This window comes from Oncorhynchus masou, chromosome 12 (genome assembly GCF_036934945.1).
Source record: "Oncorhynchus masou masou isolate Uvic2021 chromosome 12, UVic_Omas_1.1, whole genome shotgun sequence".
In the NCBI taxonomy this organism is placed as follows: Eukaryota; Metazoa; Chordata; class Actinopteri; order Salmoniformes; family Salmonidae; genus Oncorhynchus; species Oncorhynchus masou.
This window is the reverse complement of record NC_088223.1, coordinates 70,680,530-70,702,589: the sequence shown is the minus strand read 5'-3', so window position 1 is coordinate 70,702,589 and position 22,060 is coordinate 70,680,530. Positions and strand designations below refer to the sequence as shown.

The 22,060-nt window shown below is 44.4% G+C and overlaps 1 protein-coding gene across 1 annotated transcript in view; it reads right to left on the bottom strand.

Moving 5' to 3' along the window:
* The window catches only part of LOC135549392 (inactive serine/threonine-protein kinase TEX14-like), a 32,851-nt gene extending 11,283 nt beyond the window's left edge, over positions 1 to 21,568 (bottom strand). Inside the window, exons 1-18 of the mRNA XM_064979372.1 lie at positions 21,399 to 21,568; positions 10,328 to 10,442; positions 10,023 to 10,188; positions 9,801 to 9,946; positions 9,629 to 9,707; positions 9,262 to 9,395; positions 9,032 to 9,145; positions 8,729 to 8,852; positions 8,452 to 8,630; positions 8,152 to 8,300; positions 7,887 to 8,077; positions 7,647 to 7,758; positions 6,621 to 7,552; positions 6,341 to 6,435; positions 5,964 to 6,046; positions 4,484 to 4,750; positions 4,284 to 4,381; positions 4,061 to 4,168 (exon numbers count right to left, since the gene is read on the bottom strand). Of these exons, the coding sequence (XP_064835444.1) occupies positions 4,061 to 4,168; positions 4,284 to 4,381; positions 4,484 to 4,750; positions 5,964 to 6,046; positions 6,341 to 6,435; positions 6,621 to 7,552; positions 7,647 to 7,758; positions 7,887 to 8,077; positions 8,152 to 8,300; positions 8,452 to 8,630; positions 8,729 to 8,852; positions 9,032 to 9,145; positions 9,262 to 9,395; positions 9,629 to 9,707; positions 9,801 to 9,946; positions 10,023 to 10,188; positions 10,328 to 10,442; positions 21,399 to 21,525 (3,219 nt within the window). The 5' untranslated portion in view covers positions 21,526 to 21,568. The remainder of the gene's footprint in view (positions 1 to 4,060; positions 4,169 to 4,283; positions 4,382 to 4,483; positions 4,751 to 5,963; positions 6,047 to 6,340; positions 6,436 to 6,620; positions 7,553 to 7,646; positions 7,759 to 7,886; positions 8,078 to 8,151; positions 8,301 to 8,451; positions 8,631 to 8,728; positions 8,853 to 9,031; positions 9,146 to 9,261; positions 9,396 to 9,628; positions 9,708 to 9,800; positions 9,947 to 10,022; positions 10,189 to 10,327; positions 10,443 to 21,398) is intronic.
* Between the last annotated feature and the right edge of the window lie 492 nt (positions 21,569 to 22,060).

Sequence of the window (22,060 nt, the reverse complement as noted above, 5' to 3'; positions counted from 1 at the left end):
ATTTAGAAAGAAACACACCTGTCGATATAAGGTCCCACAGTTGACAGTGCATGCCAGAGCAGAAACTATTGGAAGAGGTAGAGACCCGCACACTGTCGAAAAAATAAATAAATCCAAAACTGAGGCTTGAATGCAAAATAAAGATGTTTATTAAAATGTCATTGTGCCCAAAAAATAAGTGCAAGAAAGTGCATGAATGAAAAGTGAAAACAAACGTTTCATCAATAAATATGTCACACGATCATGCAAGAAAAATGAAAATCTATGAATCAGTACCAAGTACAATAGAATAAAAAATATGAATGCAACATGTAAAGTGTTGGCCCATGTTCCATGAGCGGAAATAAAACAATCCCAAAAGATTTCCGTAAGAACAAAAAAATAAGCTTTTTTCTCACAAATTGTGCACAAATTTGTTCATATCCCTGTTAATGAGCATTTCCACGTAGCCAAGAAGCCGATTTAACAGCACGATCATTACACTGGTGTACCTTGTGCTGGGGACAATAAAAGGCCACTAAAATGTGCAGTTTTGTCACAACACAATGCCACAGATGTCTCAAGTTGAGGGAGCATGCAATTGGCATGCTGACTGCAGGAATGCCCACCAGAGTTGTTGGCAGATAATTGAATGTTAATTTCTCTACCATAAGCTGCCTCAAAAGTTGTTTTAGAGAAATTGATATTACGTCCAACGGGCCTCACAACTGCAGACCACAGCAGCCCAGGACTTCCACATCCGGCTTCATATGCGGGATCGTCCGAGGGGTATTTCTGTCTGTAATAAAGCCATTTTGTGGGGGAAAACTCATGCTGATTGGCTGGGCCTGGCTCCCCAGTGGGTGTGCCTATGCCCTCCAAGTCCCACCCATGGCTGCACCCCTGCACACTCATGTGAAATCCGTAGATTAGGGCCTAATTTATTTCAATTGAATGATTTCCTTATATGAACTGTAACTCAGTAAAATCATTGAAATTGTTGCGTTTATATTTTTGTTCAGTATAGATTATATACAAAAGCAGACACAGAAATATTTTGACTTTACATATAGAGCAGAAACTATAACATGAAGTCCAAGGCACTGTCTGCAGAGCTCCGAGACATACACACCATAAGTATGTGGACACCTGCTTTTCAAACAATCTCATTCCAAAATCATGGGCATTAATATGGACTTGGTCCCCGCTTGGCATTGCGCATGGTGATCTTAGGCTTGTGTGCGGCTGTTCAGCCATGGAAATACATTTCATGGATTTCAGTTATTGCGCTGATGTTGCTTCCAAAAGCAGTTTCGAACTCGGTAGTGAGTGTTGCGACCGAGGACAGACAATTTTTACACGGTTCAGCGCGCTGCAGTCCCGGGTCTGTGAGCTTGTGTGGCCTACCACTTCGCAGCTGAGCTGTTGTTGGCTAGACGTTTCCACTTCACAATAACAGCAAGGCAGACATTTGACAAACTGACTAGTTGGAAAGGTGTACACCTACATTGCTTGCTGTTTGGGGATTTAGGCTGGGTTTCTGTACGGTACTTTGTGACATCAGCTGATGTAAGAAGGGCTTTATAAATACATTTGATTGAAAGTCACTGAGCTCTTAAGTACTGGCCATTCTACTGCCAATTTTTGTCTATGGAGATTGCATGGCTGTGTGCTTGATTATATACACCCGTCAGCAAAGGGTGTGGCTGAAATAGTCAAATCCACTAATTTGAAGGGGTGTCCACACACACACTTGGCCATGTAGTGTATAAAACAATGTCTACAGTATTGAAAGTTTAAAAGAGTACAGTGGTCTCCATCATTGGAAAAAATATGGAACTACCGAGACTCTGCCTAGAGCTGGCCCTCCAACTGGGCAAGTAGGACCTTGGTCAGGGAGGTGGCAAAGAACCCAGAACTACAGAGTTCCTTGGCTGAGATGGGAGAACAACAGTCTCTCTATAGCACTTCACCAATCTGGGTTTTATGGGAGAGGGGCCAGGTGGAAGCCAATCCTGATTAAAAGGCACATAACACCACACCTGGAGTTTGCAAAAAGGCACATGAAAGATTCTTTGGTCTGATGAGACAAAAATTGTACTCTTTGGCCTGAACCAGGCACTGCTCATCACCTATCTAACACCATCCATACTGTGAACCATGGTGGTGGCAGCATCATGCTTTGGGAATATTTTTCAGCGGCAGCGATAGGGCGACTGGTAAGGATAGAGGGAACAATGAATGGAGACAAATACAAGCAAATCTTTTATGACAACCTGCTTCAGTGTAAATGAAAGACAGATTTACATTCCAACAGGTCAACGACCGTAAGCATACAGCCAAAGCAATGTTGGAATGGCTTCAGAACAAGAATGTGAAAGTCCTTGAGTGGCCCAGCCAAAGCCCAGACTTGAATCCCATTGAAAATCTGTGGAAAAACCTGAAGATTAACTGAACAGCAAGAGGTTGAGAAAATCTGCAAGGAACAATGGGAGAAAATCTCAAAATCCAGATGTGTAAAACTGATACAGACATAGCCAAGACAACTCAAAGCTGTAATGCCAAAGGTGCTTCTACAAAGTATTGACTCAGGGGTGTGAATACTTATGTAAATTAAATATTTATGGATTTAATTTTCAATACATTTGCAAACATTTCTAAAAACAGGTTCACTCTTAAATACAAGTCAAACTAAATGCATGCTCTTCAACCGATCGCTGCCTGCACCTGCCGCCCGTCCAACATCACTACTCTGGACGGTTCTGACTTAGAATATGTGGACAACTACAAATACCTAGGTGTCTGGTTAGACTGTAAACTCTCCTTCCAGACTCACATCAAACATCTCCAATCCAAAGTTAAATCTAGAATTGGCTTCCCATTTCGCAACGAAGCATCCTTCACTCATGCTGCCAAACATACCCTCGTAAAATTGACCATCCTACCGATCCTCGACGATGTCATTTTCAAAATAGCCTCCAATACCCTACTCAATAAATTGGATGCAGTCTATCACAGTGCCATCTGTTTTGTCACCAAAGCCCCATATACTACCCACCACTGCGACCTGTACACTCTCGTTGGCTGGCCCTTGCTACATCAAACCCACTGGCTCCAGGTCATCTATTTTTTATTTTACCTTTATTTAACCAGACAAGTCAGTTAAGAACAAATTCTTATTTTCAATGACGGCCTGGGAACAGTGGGTTAACTGCCTGTTCAGGGGCAGAACGACAGATTTGTACCTTGTCAGCTCGGGGGTTTGAACTCTCAACTCTCAACCTTCCGGTTACTAGTCCAACACTCTAACCACTAGGCTACACTGCCGCCCCTATAAGTCTTTGCTAGGTAAAGTCCCCCCTTATCTCAGCTCGCTGGTCACCATAGCCTGTAGCACGCGCTCCAGCAGGTATATCTCTCTGGTCACCCCCAAAACCAATTCTTCCTTTGGCCGCCTCTCTTTCCAGTTCTCTGCTGCCAATGACTGGAACAAACTAGAAAAATCTCTGAAACTGAAAACACTTATCTCCCTCACTAGCTGTAAGCACCAGCTGTCAGAGCAGCTCACAGATTACTGCACCTGTACATAGCCCATCTATAATTTAGCCCAAACAACTACCTCTCCCCCTACTGTATTTATTTATTTTGCTCCTTTGCACCCCATTATTTCTCTCTACTTTGCACATTCTTCCACTGCAAATCTACCATTTACTTCACCACCTTGGCCTTTTTTTGCCTTTACCTCCCTTATCTCACCTCATTTGCGCACATTGTATATAGACTTCTTTTTCTACTGTATTATTGACTGTATGTTTGTTTTACTCCATGTGTAACTCCGTGTTGTTGTATGTGTCGAACTGCTGTGCTTTATCTTGACCAGGTCGCGATTGTAAATGAGAACTTGTTCTCAACTTGCTGACCTGGTTAAATAAAGGTGATTTTTTTTTTTTAATGGTAGGTCAAAAATCTATTAATCCATTTTGAATTCAGGCTGTAACACAACAAAATGTGGAATAAGTCAAGGGGTATGAATACTTTCTGAAGGCATTGTAACGATTACGTTAACTAAGAACTACTAGACCTGGCTGTCTCTGGATGGGTTGTTCCTCTGCTCTGGATTGGGGGTGTAGAACATGCTGGAAGGCTCCACAGGAGACTGGGTGTAGTCTGACTCAGAGGTCCCCTCCTCCTGGACACACAAGGTCAAGGGTTTAACACTGAGTGTGTAACATTTTAACTAATATAATCTGATGATTATGTTCTCTATGGGGTGCAGATTTGAAGTTTTGCTTCTCTCATCTAACCTCCCTTTGTCCTGAGCCCTCCCACACCCCACATGTCATATTGAAGGAGCGGTTCACTGTGTGGAAATCTGCATCCTCTTCACTCTCACTCTGGACACCTGTATAGAAAGATGAGTTACTGAGACAGAAGATAGATATGATCCTATCCTACTATGCTTCTGAGCATAAGGACAGTATAGCATGCTTATCAGCTGCATCACCTGCAAAGCTTTTGAAGATCTGCTCCAGCTCAGAGCTGCTTTCGAGGGCCTCAGCTGCAGCTTTCTGTGGCTTTGAGGCAGGGTCCGGAGAGGACCTGTAGCCGTTGTCACTGCGCCCCAGGGGGTCCTGTCTGGGTCTGGGCGGTTCCAACACTCGCCCAAACCCCTGTCTGTCCTCCATCTCCTCACTGTCACTGCTGGCAGGGGGGCCCACAGCCACCCCCAGACGCCCCCGGGTCATCCTGGCCACCAACTCTGACACCTCACCTATGAGAGGATGAGGAACTTAAGAGGAAGTTGGGGTCATCACTGTAATAAATGTAAAGATGGTGTTCTGTGAACTGTAACTTGGGTATAATGCATGTACACTGAACAAAAATATATAAAAAAGCAATTTCAAAGATTTTACAGAGTTAGTTCATAAGGAAATCAGTTAATTGAACAATTAATTAGGACCTAATCTATGGATTTCACCTGGCTGGGAATATAAATATGAATCTGTTGGTCATAGATAACTTTTAAAGTTAGGGGTGTGGATCAGAAAATCATATAGTGGGGTGACCACCATTTATCGTACACGTGTATTCAGAGCATTCCAACATGCTGGTTCGTGGTGACAGTATGCAGACCATGAAAGAACTGGGACGTTTTCAGCGTCCAGGAATTGTGTACAGACCCTTGCGACATGGGGCTGTGCACTATCATGCTGAAACATGAGGTGATGGTGGTGGATGAATGGCACAACAATGGGCCTCAGTATCGCCACAGTAGCTCTGTGCATTCAAATTACCATCAATAAAATGCAATTGTGTTAGTTGTCTGTAGCTTATGCCTGCCCATACCATAACCCCACCATAGGGGCACTCTGTTCACAATGTTGACATCAGCAAACCCCTTGCACACATGACACCATACATGCAGTCTACTCAGTACAGTTGAAACAGTTGTGCCCCCACAGTTGAAACCAGGATTCATTTGTGAAGCGTACACTTCTCCAGCATGCCAGTGGCCATTGAAGGTGAGCATTTTCCCAATTAGTTGGTTATGACGCCAAACTGCAGTCAGGTCAAGGACGACAAGGTGAGGACGACGAGCGGGCAGATGAGCTTCCCTGAGACAGTCTCTGACAGTTTGTGCAGAAAGTATTTGGTTGAGCAAACCCAGCTTTATCAGCTGTCCGGGTGGCTTGTCTCAGATGATCCCGTAGGTGACGTAGCCAGATGGAGGTCCTGGGCTGTGTAGAGTGGCTTTATCTTGTCCCCAGCACAAGTTGCACCTGTGTAATGATCATGCTGTTTATAATCAGCTTCTTGATATGCCACACCTGTCAGGTGGATGGATTATCTGTGCACAGAATTTGAGAGAAATATGCTTTTTGTACGTATGGACAATTTATGGGTTCTTATTTCAGCTCATGAAACCAACACATTACATGTTGCGCTTATATTTTTGTTCAGTGTATAATATAGTGAAATCTCACTGGTCCATTTGGTTTTGGCTTGGAGCTCAGGCTGTCTGGGACTGTCCTCAAGAGATTCTGTCCCCTCAGAAGACAGACAGAGCCTGGGATGGGGCAGAGGGAGCAGGTTGTCAAAAACACGCAAACAAAGTGATGCGTCACCAAATCCTAGTCATTTTTTAAACAGAAAATGTTGCTCAAAGGTATCCTGTTGTAGTTAATTGTAGGGTATTGGTGTTGCAATTATTGTACATTTTGGGTTAGATTTTCACAATTGTCCCCACCATACAGTTTGACTAAATGAGGCCACTGCGAGTTTTATATCCCACACTTACTTTCTACCGTATGCATATGGATTTAGAGCAGAGAACAGTGCTGCCTTTGTCAGTGTTCTGTACCTGTCAGTGAGTTCCTGTCTGTCCACTGACTGCTGCTTTGTCTCTGCCTGCGGACCTCCTCTCACTGTCCCTCTGGAGCCTCCATCTCTACCTGCCTACCAGACAGACAGCAGTCACTCACTCAGATAGTCACAACACAACCTGGAAAGAGCTATAGTTGTGACAAACTGTACTATGGGAATATATTCTTCATCCAATCATGGCACTTTTGTGAGACTCAGAGTTGCAGTTGTGTGTGTGTGTGTAATACCAGAGGTTGCCATTTGTGGTGGTGTGCTACCTGCTGCTGCCTTCTGGGGCATATGTTGACAAAGCTGTCCTCCGGAGCCGAGCTATAGTGGCTCATCTCCTCGCCCTCGCTGCCGGTTCCCTCCGAAGTAGTGCACTCCAAAGTAGGGTACTCCTCCGAAGGGCACTCCAGAGTAGTGCACTCCAGATTAGGGTATTCCTCTGCAGGATACTCCCTCTGCCACGCGGCCAGCTCCTCAGCGCTGAGTGGCATGGACTCTCCTCCCTTCAGTAGCTGGGCCTCCAGTCTCTTGGCAGAGGGGTGGACACCATGTGGTAGGAGGCGGTACTGTGAAGGAGGCCCCACTGCGCGGGACATGTAACTACACACCGACCCAGAGAGAGTGGAGGAGAGGGACGTGGAGGCTGAGGAGGAGATGTGGGGGGTCTGAAGATCTTTTCCCTCTGCCCCTCCGTCCACCTCGTCGACCGCCCCCCGCTCCTGTTGCCGTCGAGAACGGCCTGTTTCCACGGTGGCCAGGTTGCACTCGGACTGCTGCAACAGTACCTGGGAGACCTTGAGGTTGAGGACGATGGAGCTGATGTGCTCCGAGAGCTTTCCGGACACTGGGCGCTCTGGCTGAACAGCCCTCTCCTTCATAATTGTCCACTCCTCTTCTTCCTCCTCTGTTACAGTGCTGGAGTCAGACTCTTCTTCTTGGGTGTTGTAGGGTTCCGATGGCACAACAGAGCACAGGCGCCAGTCATCCAGGGGCAGGATGTCCCTAAAAGAGATGTCACGGTGGAATATGGGCTGTTCAGAGTCTGTTGTCATTCCTCCTTCTCCCCTCTCCGTCTCGTTCTCTCTGTCCAGCAGTTTGTCCAGTTCGTTGAGCTGGTCCTGGATCTCCCTGTCCACTTTAGTGTCCATGGAACTGCCTAAAGAACCTTCCTGTGGGTCAGTGTAGGCGGTAGGCCTGAGGTCTGAGAAAGAGGGGAAAAGACATGGATAAAACCCTTTTTTAATATGTTTATATTGTTCAGGGTGTTTTGTATGTGCTCTGTTCACCACCACCACCTGCAGGCTCCTTGACTGGGGCGGACTCTGGACTCCAGCCTGCAGGCCTGAGCCCTCCTCCTATGTCTGTGTACAGCCCACTCCTCCTCCTTCCCCCTACTTGGGACAGCTCCTACCACACACACACACACCAGGATCACCACAGAGAGGTCATAATAACAAATCCATGTGAGGCTGCTGCCACTATTACGACACCAACCATTGCTTATGTTGGCGGAGTGCCTAGGCTGCAGTCTATACCTTCATGTCTTGGCGCAGTGTATAGCGCAAGTCCTGCAGGCTGTGTGTGCGGTCCTCGGGGCGGGGCTGCAGGCCCACCCTGACCAGGGCATAGTAAGGCTGGGGCACACTGGAATCTGTAGCCAGGGCCTGGCCCGACTCTACAGTCTGCCTGATCCAACAAGGGTCCACCGGGCCCCACGGCACTGTGTCTACGGTAGAACACACACACCAAGGTCACACAAATATTCACACTGCTGCAGTGGACAACGGACAGAGTAGCTACCTGTATAGAGCTCCTGGATGATGGCACACAGGCTGTAGAGGTCAGCCTTCCCTGTGCAGGGTCTCCGTCTGATCACCTCAGGGGCGGCCCAGTTGTACAGGCCTGGGGGCAGGGACAGGTGAGCCGAGGGTCTTCGGTGACTATTGTCACTGGGAGAAGAACAGGACATACAGACCAATACTCATTACTTACCACCCTTATGGAATAATGTTCAGTATTTCATTGCAGGCGCATGGACTACAACAAAATTTGTTTAGGAAAAAGAAAGACCTAGTAGTGCAAGTTCCCTTTTTTTCCTACCTGGGCACCATGAAGCCGAGGCCGGAGAGTTTGGCCACGCCAGGGTGTGTGAGGAGGATGCTGTGGGAGGAAAGCGCTCGCAACACCAGGGCCCGACCGTGCAGGTAGAGCAGAGCCTCACACACCTGCAGCACCACCAACAGCATGGTCTCAGCACGCAGTACTGGAAACTCAGCACGCTGGTAAGGTGCACAAATACATTTGTTAAATTGAATGAATGTGTAAGTACAAAACACATATAAATGTTGAAAGTGTGTGTATGTGTGGTGGGGATTACCCTTTGGTGCAGCAAGTTGTGCAGAGAGCCCACGTGGACCCGCTCAAACACCAGACGGACCCTCATCAGGTCACTGGACATGCTCACTGCCATCAGCTGCAGCAGGTATGGATGGAACAGCTGGCTACAAACAGACAGTCACACAGCAGTTACTGGGTTATGCTGTATATCCATAAACAGCATAAATAGCACTGAAATGACAGGTGTACTTTATGTTAAAGACCATCATTTGGAGAAACATTTGAGAACGCAGCAGTCATTTAAGTTGTTTAAAGAGTTCAAAGAGTGTCATCGTCTTCTCACTTGCAGTACTCCAGCTCAATGAGCATCAGGTCAAGGTAGGCCTCTTGGCTGCCTCCTTGTGGAGAGATGGACTGCAGCTCCTTCACAGTGATCCTGCAGCCCTTCCAGCTGTAACTGACAGATGGAACAACCAGTTTAGAGGAAAAAAACATCTAAAATCGGTAGCTTCTTATTTGATGCAATCCCATAGTAGTTATATAAAACGTGGTTCCAGTCCTCAGTAGTCTTACTTGGTCATGGTAATGAAGGCGCCACAGGAGAAGGAGAGGAGGGGTTCGTCGTCCGCCTGCCCCAACTCACTGTCCCCAATCACAGGCAGGGAGGCCAGAAGGCCCAACGCATATCCCGGTTTATCTATACACAACTGAGCCCAGCAAGAAAACCCAGTCACTCACTCTCATCCAGAAACAAAATACTGCCATTCCAAAATATATACCACACTATATGCAATTTAGCAGATGCTTTTATCCAAATAAACTCATACTTACATACATACACACATATAGAATAATGATATAGGGAAAAATCCTAATATGACGTGGGCACATGATGCAAATTATTTTGGTTTTCATCAACTTCACTATTTTAGGCAAATACCTTTCCAAAGCCAAAACATTGAACTGTGTCACAGGCAGAGGACTTGGTAATCTTTCTGTTAAGGTGCAGGTCAGAGCCACTGCAACATGGGAGAAATGTTAACATACAGATTTTAAGAAAACAAACCCCCCAAAAATGGGCAGTATTAATGTAGGATCCCCCGGCTACTCACCCAGACTTGAGGAGCTCCAGTAGAGAGGGGGAGCGCAGCAGAGTCTTGGAAGAGGTGGAGGTGGGGGTCCGGCGCAGCTCCCTGGGCTGGGGGGACTGAGACAGGCTGTGCATGTGGTTCACACAGCTCTTCAGGAACTTAAGCATCTTTATGACAGAGAGGGAGTGAGAGATTAGTAGTGTATACAGTATGTATCTGATCATTGTATCTGTGAGCACCAACCCTGGCGCTGTGCTCCTGAGCCCCAGCCTCGGCCCAGTCTTGAGGGCTCCTGCCTTTGTGGTCGTGGAGCCTTAGGTCCCCCCCTGCGTCTAGCAGGCCGCTCAGCAGCCAGGGATTACAGGCGAACACAGCAGCGTGGACAGGGGTGCTCCTGTCCTCACAGCGACTACACAGGAAAATAGGTCACTCACAGTATGGTATCACAAAACATGCTGCACTAAAAGGCTTACACATCTTCGAAGTATTTATTTTATGTCTAAAAAGAGAGGAGACATGAGAGTGTGTGAATGACTTGTCAATCTTACTGGTTGGGGTCAGCTCCAAATTGCAGAAGCAGCTCAGTGACACTTGCTAGGCCCAGGAGAGATGCACAGAACAGAGGTGTCTGGCCCAAGTGATTGACACAGTCCACATCCACACCTACAGCACAGCATCAGAACAGCTTTCAAGTGATTCACTTCATAAGGTAGCCATTTAGTCATAACTGTCAAGCTCACTGAGTAGGTGCTAGTAGGTAGTGATCATATGAACCAGAATCTGGCTTTACAGGAGAAGTCAGAGGGGTTGGGTTAAATGCGGAAGACATTTCAGTTGTACAACTGACTAGGCATCCCCTTTCCGCAGCCATTGAACTCATCATTTACCAGCTTAATAATGTCAAGATTAATTCGTTACTCACAAATGATGAAGTTATGAGTAGCAACTATCATAATTTACTGCCATCACAGCCAGTATGTACTTCCAAAAAAGTTCTAAATAAGAATGTACAATCCACTGCCTATAATGCACCTCCAATGTAAATTGCTCACATCATTGATCCCGGATAGCACTAACCTTACTGCCATGCACAGGTCGGAACTATACAACACATCAATACATTGAACGTGCCAGAGGCATTTTTTTCTGTTTCATGTAACTTTTTGTAATAGTATTTTTTTTTAAACAGCACTCACACATACCTGCGTATGTATATACACACACACACACATACATATACACACACACACAATTTTCCTCTTCCCGCTCGGCGCTTCTCTCAACCCATCCCCGCATCTCTCAATACATACATTTTAAACAAACTTACAAACAGAAATTAAACAAAAAAGCTCAAGAAGTTACGTTCCAAGTGTGGAACCTACAGTGTAGTTCTGAAATACATAGATCCCCACCATTCTAAGAGAATCCTTGCAGCATAATAGCTGATACCTCAAGTTCTAGGTAATTTAGATAAGGTTCCCATACTTTGTAGAACTGGTCTGTTTTAGAATGCAATGTACATGTCAGATTCCAGAGGCACCCATTCAAATAGTATCTTATGCCAATCTTTAATAGAAGGAACCTTATCACTAATCCACTGTAAAAGGATGTTTTTCCTCGCTGCGGAGGTAAGGATATTGTAAAGCCTCCTCTTACCCACAGAAGTAAAATACCTACTAGGAAGACCCAACAGTAAAGAAACTGGGTCCAATTCTAGATCAACCCCTAGGATCTTTTCAATTTCTTGCAGAACACCAGACTAGTATCTTTGTATTTTGGTACATGACCATAAACAATGTGTTAGGGTGCCTGTATCAGTTTTGCATTTAAGACACTGAGGAGAAGAGGAAGTGGGGCTAAAAGCATGTCTGCGATTTGGGGATATGCAATCTGTGTATTACTCTTAATTGGATTGCTCTAGTATGATTACATATAGATATTGTTTTGCATATCTCCAAATGTCCTCCCACATCTCTTCGTCAATAGTAACACACACTTGTTTCACCCTCTGTGTTGACCGCAGAAAAGGACCTTAAAGCATCATAAAAAAGGCATGTTTTTTTGCGGGAAAAAAAGCATTCTTTCAATGACAGACATCAGGGTTACCAATTAAGGTGGTGCTCTTCAGAATATAATGTCTTACTTGTAGGAAGCGGAAAAAGCGAATAAAATCTTATCAGCAAATAAGTCATTTAGTCTGCGTATGCCCTTATTAAGCCAAAAGTTAAAGCCAGCATCCAGCAATCCTGGATGAAAAATCTGGGTTGTTAAGAATTGGGGTAAGAGCAGAGGTTAGTTTGGACCTTCCCAAGAAGCGTTGAACTGAGTGTGTTAAGTGTAATGGGATTATTGCAGTGATCTTCTATAGACTTGAAACTTCTGAAAAAGAAAAGATCCTGTAAGGGGTATTTTGAAAGAGAAGTCGCAATGTCTAACCAAATAGAGGAGCCATCATTTGTGATCCAGTCAGAAATATAACATAGGTGGGCACACGACTAATAGAACCTGATATTGGGCAGCCCATAGAACTTGGCAGCTGCAATATTGCCATCTTATGTCTTGGCTTGCGTTTACTCCATATAAAAAGGAACTTAGGCATCCATTTACATCCTTTATTACCTTATTGGAGAGTAATACTGGGATCATTTGGATTGGGTAAAGTAGTCTAGGTAAAATGTTCATTTTCAAGAGGGATATCCTACCCAACCAAGAAAATCGGGAGAGAGTTTCAGCGCTCCAGATCCTGTCTTATTGTATCAAACGAGGGAACAAAATTGGCTTTGTACATTTGCTGGAATTTAGGAGTTACAAATATACCCAGATACATGAAACCTGAGGGAGACCATTTAAAAGGGAAGGGGGGAGAAGTATTAGGTACAGTGTGTAGGTTACCAAGTGGCAAAGACTCTGATTTAGTTAAGTTAATCTTGTAGCCTGAGAATTCGCTGAATAATTCAATAATATTAATAAGAGATGTAATTGAAGTCTCAGAACTAGAGATGAATATCAGGACATCATCAGCATACAAGCTTATTTTATGGTGAACATCACCAATGAGCAGCCCCTGTATAGTAGGCAGCCCTGATGGCATCGGCCAGTGGTTCCATAAAGAGTGCAAATAGGAGAGGGGACAAAGGACAGCCCTGTCTGGTACCGCTTTATATAGAGAAGCTATTTGACCTTAGCCCATTAGTAAGGACAGCAGCCTGAGGATCATCATATAAAACTTTCACCCATTTTATAAAGTCGTCCCCTAAACCATATTATAGGTAAGACCACTCCACACGATCAAATGCTTTCTCAGCATCTAGGGAGAGCACAAGACCATCCATAGCACTTTGTTGGTAGGCTTGAATTACATTAAGAAGTCTCCTGACATTGTTGCATGACTTACGGCCCTTAATGATGCCAGTTTGGTCTCCTTTCACAATTAATGGCAGTGAGTCCTCTAATCTTGTGGCTATTTTCTATCCACATTCAGAAGGGAAATTGGTCTGTACGAGGAACAAGACTGGACATTTTCCCTTTTTGAGAATAAGTGATATGTTATCTACTCTCAGCGTTTGAGGGAGCTGGTCATTTGAACATGAGTGGTTAAACATATCACGCAATGGCTCAAGGATCAAGCCATGGAACTCTTTATAGAACTCACTACAAAACCTGTCTGGTCCTGGGGCCTTACCATTTTGCAGATTCTTAATTGCGAACATGATCTCTTCCTCTGTAATAGGTGCATTAAGGAGAGGCCTCCTGTTCTTTGGAGATAGTAGGGAGCTCAATCTTAGAAAATAAGTTCTCCATTAATTTGGGTGCATCATTTGGCAGTTCTGAGGCATAAAGGTTTGCATAAAATTTCTTAAGTCGTTTATCAATTTATTTTCATATAAATTATTGCCATCAGAATCGGTAATAGTAGCAATTGACTCAAGAGTCAGCTCTCTTTTTAGCTAGGTATGCCAAGTACTTTCCTGGCTTATCGCCATGTTCATATAGCTTTTGCCTGACAAATCTAATTTTCTTTTCAGCGCCCTGTGTTAGGAGAGAGTCCAACGTTGATCTAAGGACTGATATTTCTTTAATAGGGCACGAGTGGGAGTTTTAATATAGTCCTTCTCTTTAGTTCCTAATTCACCCTGTAACGGTTTTTGCTTTTCACGCTTTTTCCGTCTCTTAGTGGCTGTGTATGAAATAATCACACCCCTGGCGTACGCTTTACAGGTTTCCCAAAGGAGAGATGGGTTATCTGTTGATTGAGAGTTAAGAGAAAAATACTTTAAACTCTGTAATAAAATATGTGAATATATGGTCTTTAAGAATGGTTGTATTCAACCTCCAATGTCTTGACCGATTGAATGCCCCGTTGAGTTATGTCCAGGATCACCTCAGCATGATCAGATATGACTATGCTTCCTATCCTAGCGGATAAAACAGACTGCAAAGACATCCTGGGCATAAAAAAGTAATATATTCTAGTCTGACATCCATGAGGTGCAGAGAAAAAAGTGAACTCTCTGTTGGAGGGATGAAAAGCTCTCCAGACATCCGCATACCCCAGATCATCACAAATAGCTTTAAGTGACTTAGCTTGAGGAGAGAGTGAAGCTATACCACTGGGAAACCTATCAATAAGGGGGTTCAACAAACAATTAAAATCTCCTCGAACCACTGCAGTGTCTGAGTTTAATTCTGAAAAGTCTAGAAATACCTTAGTGAGGAAATCAGGGGGTGGGCAGGGGGGAAGTAAACATGTAAAGTAAACATGTAAAGATCCAAAAGGAGGTTTTCCCACAAGCTAACATGCAGGGGATTTAAACTTTCCAATGTAGACTCTTAAGTCCACATTGCCACTCAATAGCCTCATCCTTTATATAGAGTGCCTTGCGAAAGTATTCGGCCCCCTTGAACTTTGCGACCTTTTGCCACATTTCAGGCTTCAAACATAAAGATATAAAACTGTATTTTTTGTGAAGAATCAACAACAAGTGGGACACAATCATGAAGTGGAACGACATTTATTGGATATTTCAAACTTTTTTAACAAATCAAAAACTGAAAAATTGGGCGTGCAAAATTATTGAGCCCCTTTACTTTCAGTGCAGCAAACTCTCTCCAGAAGTTCAGTGAGGATCTCTGAATGATCCAATGTTGACCTAAATGACTAATGATGATAAATACAATCCACCTGTGTGTAATCAAGTCTCCGTATAAATGCACCTGCACTGTGATAGTCTCAGAGGTCCGTTAAAAGCGCAGAGAGCATCATGAAGAACAAGGAACACACCAGGCAGGTCCGAGATACTGTTGTGAAGAAGTTTAAAGCCGGATTTGGATACAAAAAGATTTCCCAAGCTTTAAACATCCCACGGAGCACTGTGCAAGCGATAATATTGAAATGGAAGGAGTATCAGACCACTGCAAATCTACCAAGACCTGGCCGTCCCTCTAAACTTTCAGCTCATACAAGGAGAAGACTGATCAGAGATGCAGCCAAGAGGCCCATGATCACTCTGGATGAACTGCAGAGATCTACAGCTGAGGTGGGAGACTCTGTCCATAGGACAACAATCAGTCGTATATTGCACAAATCTGGCCTTTATGGAAGAGTGGCAAGAAGAAAGCCATTTCTTAAAGATATCCATAAAAAGTGTCCTTTAAAGTTTGCCACAAGCCACCTGGGAGACACACCAAACATGTGGAAGAAGGTGCTCTGGTCAGATGAAACCAAAATCGAACTTTTTGGCAACAATGCAAAATGTTATGTTTGGTGTAAAAGCAACACTGCGCATCACCCTGAACACACTATCCCCACTGTCAAACATGGTGGTGGCAGCATCATGGTTTGGGCCTGCTTTTCTTCAGCAGGGACAGGGAAGATGGTTAAAATTGATGGGAAGATGGATGGAGCCAAATACAGGACCATTCTCGAAGAAAACCTGATGGAGTCTGCAAAAGACCTGAGACTGGGACGGAGATTTGCCTTCCAACAAGACAATGATCCAAAACATAAAGCAAAATCTACAATGGAATGGTTCAAAAATAAACATATCCAGGTGTTAGAATGGCCAAGTCAAAGTCCAGACCTGAATCCAATCGAGAATCTGTGGAAAGAACTGAAAACCGCTGTTCACAAATGCTCTCCATCCAACCTCACTGAGCTCGAGCTGTTTTGCAAGGAGGAATGGGAAAAAATGTCAGTTTCTCGATGTGCAAAACTGATAGACATACCCCAAGCGACTTACAGCTGTAATCGCAGCAAAAGGTGGCGCTACAAAGTATTAACTTAAGGGGGCTGAATAATTTTGCACGCCCAATTTTTCAGTTTTTGATTTGTTAAAAAAGTTTGAAATATCCAATAAATGTCGTTCCACTTCATGATTGTGTCCCACTTGTTGTTGATTCTTCACAAAAAAAATACAGTTTTATATCTTTATGTTTGAAGCCTGAAATGTGGCAAAAGGTCGCAAAGTTCAAGGGGGCTGAATACTTTCGCAAGGCACTGTACATATGGAAATGAAAATCAATAGAAGAAGATTGAGGCTATTCCACCTAAAACCAAGCCTGGGCACCAATATGGATTCACACACATCTCAGCCTGAGCTATAGCGGCAGTTACTTTAGCAAGAAAAATAATAAAGATACGAATATTACTGAACCGGAGTACGTGAGAACTCACACCACTGTTTCATGATCAGATTCAACTAAAAATAAAAAAGTTATCCAATGCTGCGGAGGTGCAGCTTAAAGTTATTTACCCGAGAGAGTCAATAAACGCAGCAGCCTCTTCAGGTGTGTAGAGTTTTTATAGGCGATCCGTTGACCATAACCTTCAATGTAGCCGGGTACAGCAGTGCGTAGTCCATCTTCATTCTCGAGTCGAGCCTTCGCCTCATCAAATGCTTTGCGTCTTCGTACAACCGCTGTGGAATAATCATTGAAGAATGAGACCTTTGGACCTTTACGTTGACTACCATCAGAGCCGATTTTTCTAGCTGCCTCCATGACGCGCTGCTTGTCGGTGAAGTTGTGGAACTGGCCGTGGGCGCTGGTTGGGACCGGGTATCGGTGCCTGAGAGCGATGGGCTCTGTCCAGCTTCACACGACCAGCCTTAGTGTCCATTTGTAGGTAGCCAGGGATCCATTCCTCAAAAAATTTTACTGAGCGTGTCCCTTCAGAAATTTCCGGGAGTCCCACAACACGAATATTGCACCTGCGTCCTTGATTATCCAAGTCGTCAATGTGCTCCGCCATTTCGCGCACCTGTTTCTCAAGTGCATTTATCTTAGTGTCCATAGAAGTAATTGAAGTTTCCACTGTAGCAATTCTTCCTTCCGCCTCATCAACACATTTCACAACCCTCTGTAGTTCAGCTGAATGGCCTGCTATTGCTTCCAAGACCGTTCTTATCTTAACATCGATCACTTTAGTAATGTTATCAGTCATCTTTTGAATCACCAGGTCCATTGTGCCTGGATCCGCAATGGTATTAGCTTCACTAACGTTAGCTAGCTCCTCCTGCACATCTACAGGGGTGGTGGTTTTGGTCGAGTTCTTAGTAGTTCTGTTGGGCATGTTGTCTGAGATTTGAGAAATAGCCGTCAAGACTCATTGTAGGATAACTTATTTAGCCAATTCTACCACTTTTTCAAGCTAGGAGATTAATGTAAAAATATAAATTTACAAATGCCACGGGAGCTCGCTGAAATGGCGCCATTTTGTTCCCCGTAACCTTTTATTTAAACCTTTTTTGGAAGTACACATTGGCCGTGACGGCAGTAAATGACAATAGTTGCTAATTGAATGTCTGCTGCGTTTATTAACTCTCTCGGGTAAATAACTTTAAGCTGCACCTCCGCAGCATTGGATAAGCTTTAAAACCTGCTGAATGGCAAATTGAAGGCTGCTTCCTGGGCTTACTTTTTTATTTATTTAACCAGGTAGGCCAGTTGAGAACAAGTTCTCATTTACAACTGCGACCTGGCCAAGATAAAGCAAAGCAGTGCGGCAAAAACAGAGGTACAAATGGGATAAACAAACGTACAGTCAATAACACAATAGAAAAATATATGTACAGTGTGTGCAAGTGTAGAAGAGTAGGGAAGTAAGGCAATAAATAGGCCATTGTGGCAACATAATTACAATTTAGCATTAACACTAGGTTGATAGGTGTGCAGATGATGATGTGCAAGTAGAGATACTGGGGTGCAAAAGATGAAAAAAATAAATATGGGATGAGGTAGTTGGGTGTGCTATTTACAGATATATCCTTCCCGGTTGGCCTTGTCCGGGGGTGTCCTCGGATGGGGCCACAGTGTCTCCTGACCCCTCCTGTCTAAGCCTCCAGTATTTATGCTGCAGTCGTTTATGTGTCGGGGTGCTAGGGTCAGTTTGTTATATCTGGAGTACTTCTCCTGTCCTATTCGGTGTCCTCTGTGCTCTCTCTAATTCTCTCTTTCTTTCTCTCGGAGGAGGACCTGAGCCCTAGGACCATGCATCAGGAATACCTGACATGATGACTCCTTGCTGTCCCCAGTCCACCTGGCCGTGCTGCAGCTCCAGTTTCAACTGTTATGCCTTATTATTATTGGACCATGCTTGTCATTTATGAACATTTGAACATCTTGGCCATGTTCTGTTATAATCTCCACCCGGCACAGCCAGAAGAGGACTGGCCACCCCACATAGCCTGGTTCCTCTCTAGGTTTCTTCCTAGGTTTTGGCCTTTCTAGGGAGTTTTTCCTAGCCACCGTGCTTCTACACCTGCATTGCTTGCTGTTTGGGGTTTTAGGCTGGGTTTCTGTACAGCACTGAGATATCAGCTGATGTACGAAGGGCTATATAAATAAATTTGATTTGATTTTGATTTACAGATGGGCTGTGTACAGGTAAAGTGATCAGTAAGCTGCTCAGACAGCTGATGCTTAAAGTTAGTGAGGGAGATAAGTCTCCAGCTTCAGTGATTTTTGCAATTCGTTCCAGTCATTGGCAGCAGAGAACTGGAAGAAAAGGCAGCCAAAGGAGGTGTTGGTTTTGGGGATGACCAGTAAAATATACCTGCTGGAGCGTGTGCTACGGGTGGGGGTTGCTATGGTGACCAGTGAGTTGAGATAAGGTGGAGCTTTACCTAGCAGAGACTTATAGATGACCTGGAGCCAGTGGGTTTGGCGATGAATATGTAGCGAGGGCCAGCCAACGAGAGCATACAGGTTGCAGTGGTGGGTGGTGGTGACAAAACAGATGGCACTGTGATAGCAAATTGGATGTAGTCTGAGTAGACTGTTGGAGGCAATTTTGTAAATGCCATCGCCAAAGATCGGTAGGATAGTCAGTTTTATGAGGGTATGTTTAGCAGCATGAGTGAAGGAGGCTTTGTTGGGAGAGAAAGCCGATTCTAGATTTATTTTTGGATTGGCGATGCTTAATGTGAGTCTGGAAGGAGGGTTTACAGTCTAACCAGACACCTAGGTATTTGTAGTTATCCACATATTCTAAGTCAGAACCGTCCAGAGTAGTGATGCTTTTCGGGCAGAAAGCAATCGGTTGAAGAGCATGCACTTAGTTTTACTTTATTTAAGAGCAGTTGGAGGCCACAGAAGGAGTGTTGTATGGCATTGAAGCTTGTCTGGAGGGGCCAGATGTATACAGAATGGTGTCCTCTGCGTAGAGGTGGATCAGAGAATCACCAGCAGCAAGAGCGACATCATTGATATATACAGAGAAAAGAGTCGGTCCGAGAATTGAAGCCTGTGGCACCCCCATAGAGACTGCCAGAGGGCCGGACAACAGGCCCTCTGATTTGACACACTGAACTCTGAGAAGTAGTTGGTGAACCAGGCGAGGCAGTCATTTGAGAAACCAAGGCAATTGAGTCTGCCGATAAGAATGTGGTGATTGACAGTCAAAAGCCCTGGCCAGGTCGATGAAGACGGCTGAACAGTACTGTCTTTTACCGACGGCGGCTATGATATTGTTTAGGACCTTGAGCGTCGCTGAGGTGCACCCATGGTGCACCCATGACCAGCTCGGAAACCAGATTGCATAGTGGAGAAGGTACGGTGGGATTCGAAATGGTCAGTGAGCTGTTAGTTAACTTGGCTTTCAAAGATTTTAGAAAGGCAGGGCAGGATGGATATAAACTCAGCAAAAAAAGAAACGTCCTCTCACTGTCAACTGCATTTATTTTCAGCAAACTTAACATGTGTAAATATTTGTATGAACACAATAAGATTCAACAACTTCAACATAAACAGAACAAGTTCCACAGACATGTGGGGCGGCAAGTGGCCTAGTGGTTAGTGTTGGACTACTAACCTAAAGGTTCTGCCCCTGAACAAGGCAGTTAACCCACTGTTCCTAGGCCGTCAACAGCCTTGAAAATAAGAACGTCATTGAACAAGCATGGGAAACAGTGTTTAAACCCTTTACAGTGAAGTTATTTGGATTTTTACTTATTATCTTTGAAAGACAGGGTCCTGAAAAAGGGAAGTTTTTTTTTTGTTGCTGAGTTTAGGTCTATAACAGTTTGGGTCTAGAGTGTCACCGCCTTTGAAGAGGGGGATGACCGTGGCAGCTTTCTAATCTTTGGGGATCTCAAACGATACGAAAGAGAGGCTGAACAGGCTAGTAATAGGGGTTGCAGCAATTGCGGTGGATAATTTTAGAAAGAGGGTCCAGATTGTCTAGTCCAACTGATTTGTAGGGATCCAGATTTTGCAGCTCTTTCAGAACATCTGGAGGGGGGGGGCTTGGCACGTTGTTGCGGGGTGCAAAGCTGTTGGTCGGGGTAGCCAGTAGAAAAGCATGGCCAGCCATAGAAAAATGCTTATTTGTAATTCTCGATTGATTTAGATTTATCGGTGGTGACAGTGTTTCCTAGCCTCAGTGCAGTGGGCAGCTGGGAGGAGGTACTGTTATTCTCCATGGCCTTTACAGTATCCCAAACCTTTTGGAATTAGTGCCAATTTCTGGTTGAAAAAGCCAGCCTGAGCTTTCCTAACTGACTGTGTATATTGGTTCCTGACTTCCCTGAAAAGTTGTATATTGTGCAGGCTATTCAATGCGAATGCAGTACGCCACAGGATGTTTGTGTGCTGGTCAAGGGCAGTCAAGTCTGGGGTGAACTGTTCTTAGTTCTACATTTTTTGAATGGGGCATTCTTATTTAAGATGGTGAGGAAAGCACTTTTAAAGAGCAACTAGGCATCCTCTACTGATGGAAGGAGGTCAATATCCTTCCAGGATACCAGGGCCAGGTCGATTAGAAAGGCCTGCTCGCTGAAGTGATTTAAGGAGCGTTTGACAGTGATGAGGGGTGGTCGTTTGACCGTGGACCCATTACGGACGCAGGCAATGCGGCAGTGATCGCTGAGATCCTGGTTGAAGACAGCAGAGATGTATTTAGAGGGCAGGTTGGTATCTATGAGGGTGCCCGTGTTTACGGATTTGGGAGTGTACCTGGTAGGTTCTTAGATCATTTGTGCTTAAAGGATATTGGCCATGTCAACATCTCCTAACTAAAGCCAGATTCTGGTTCAGGAATCATCCATATAACGTTACAGTCTATGGTAGGGGTGAAAAATGTTTACTCATGCAACATTACTGTTGTGTTATAGTTGTTTTTACCTTTCTTGAGCAGCTTCTCCATCTTGTGCAGATTTTTCTCCAGGGTGTACCTATGCAACTGAGCAGGTAGACCTCCATTCTTCACGATCCCCAATCGCACTGGGCAGGGAACAGGCAAAGCAGCCATCCTGCTCCATTCACTGCCACGGAGTTCCAACTACCAACGGGGGTCGCTGCAGTAAAAACTGCCGAATGTCAGTTAGTTGGCTAGCAAGCTAGCTAACACATTAGCTGTCTAGCTAGCTAATTAACGACCAATGCCAACCAGTTAGCCAACTATGGGTTCGTCGATATATTTACTAGTTGAAATTGTTAAGTTTAAGGTGTTTAGTATGAAATTAATATAAACTTCATTAGTGAAAAATACTTGTTTACCGAATTCGTAGTAACTAGTTAGCTGATCATCAGACTACACGCGAGCGTCGAATCTCTCACAGTAAATTAGGCATCACGAGCCGACCAACTAAAAATCATTTAGGGAACAAAAATATTGTTAACGTTACGGAGCTTGTGTGCTAAAGTGGAAATGCCATAATAGAAAAGCAGATCACAAGCATATGACACGTATCTGTTTAGCTACCACAAGAGCCTTGCATGTTTACCTATGGTGGTCCTTAGTGCCAAGAAGACAAAAACCTAAACGTGCACTGAGTTTGGGAAAC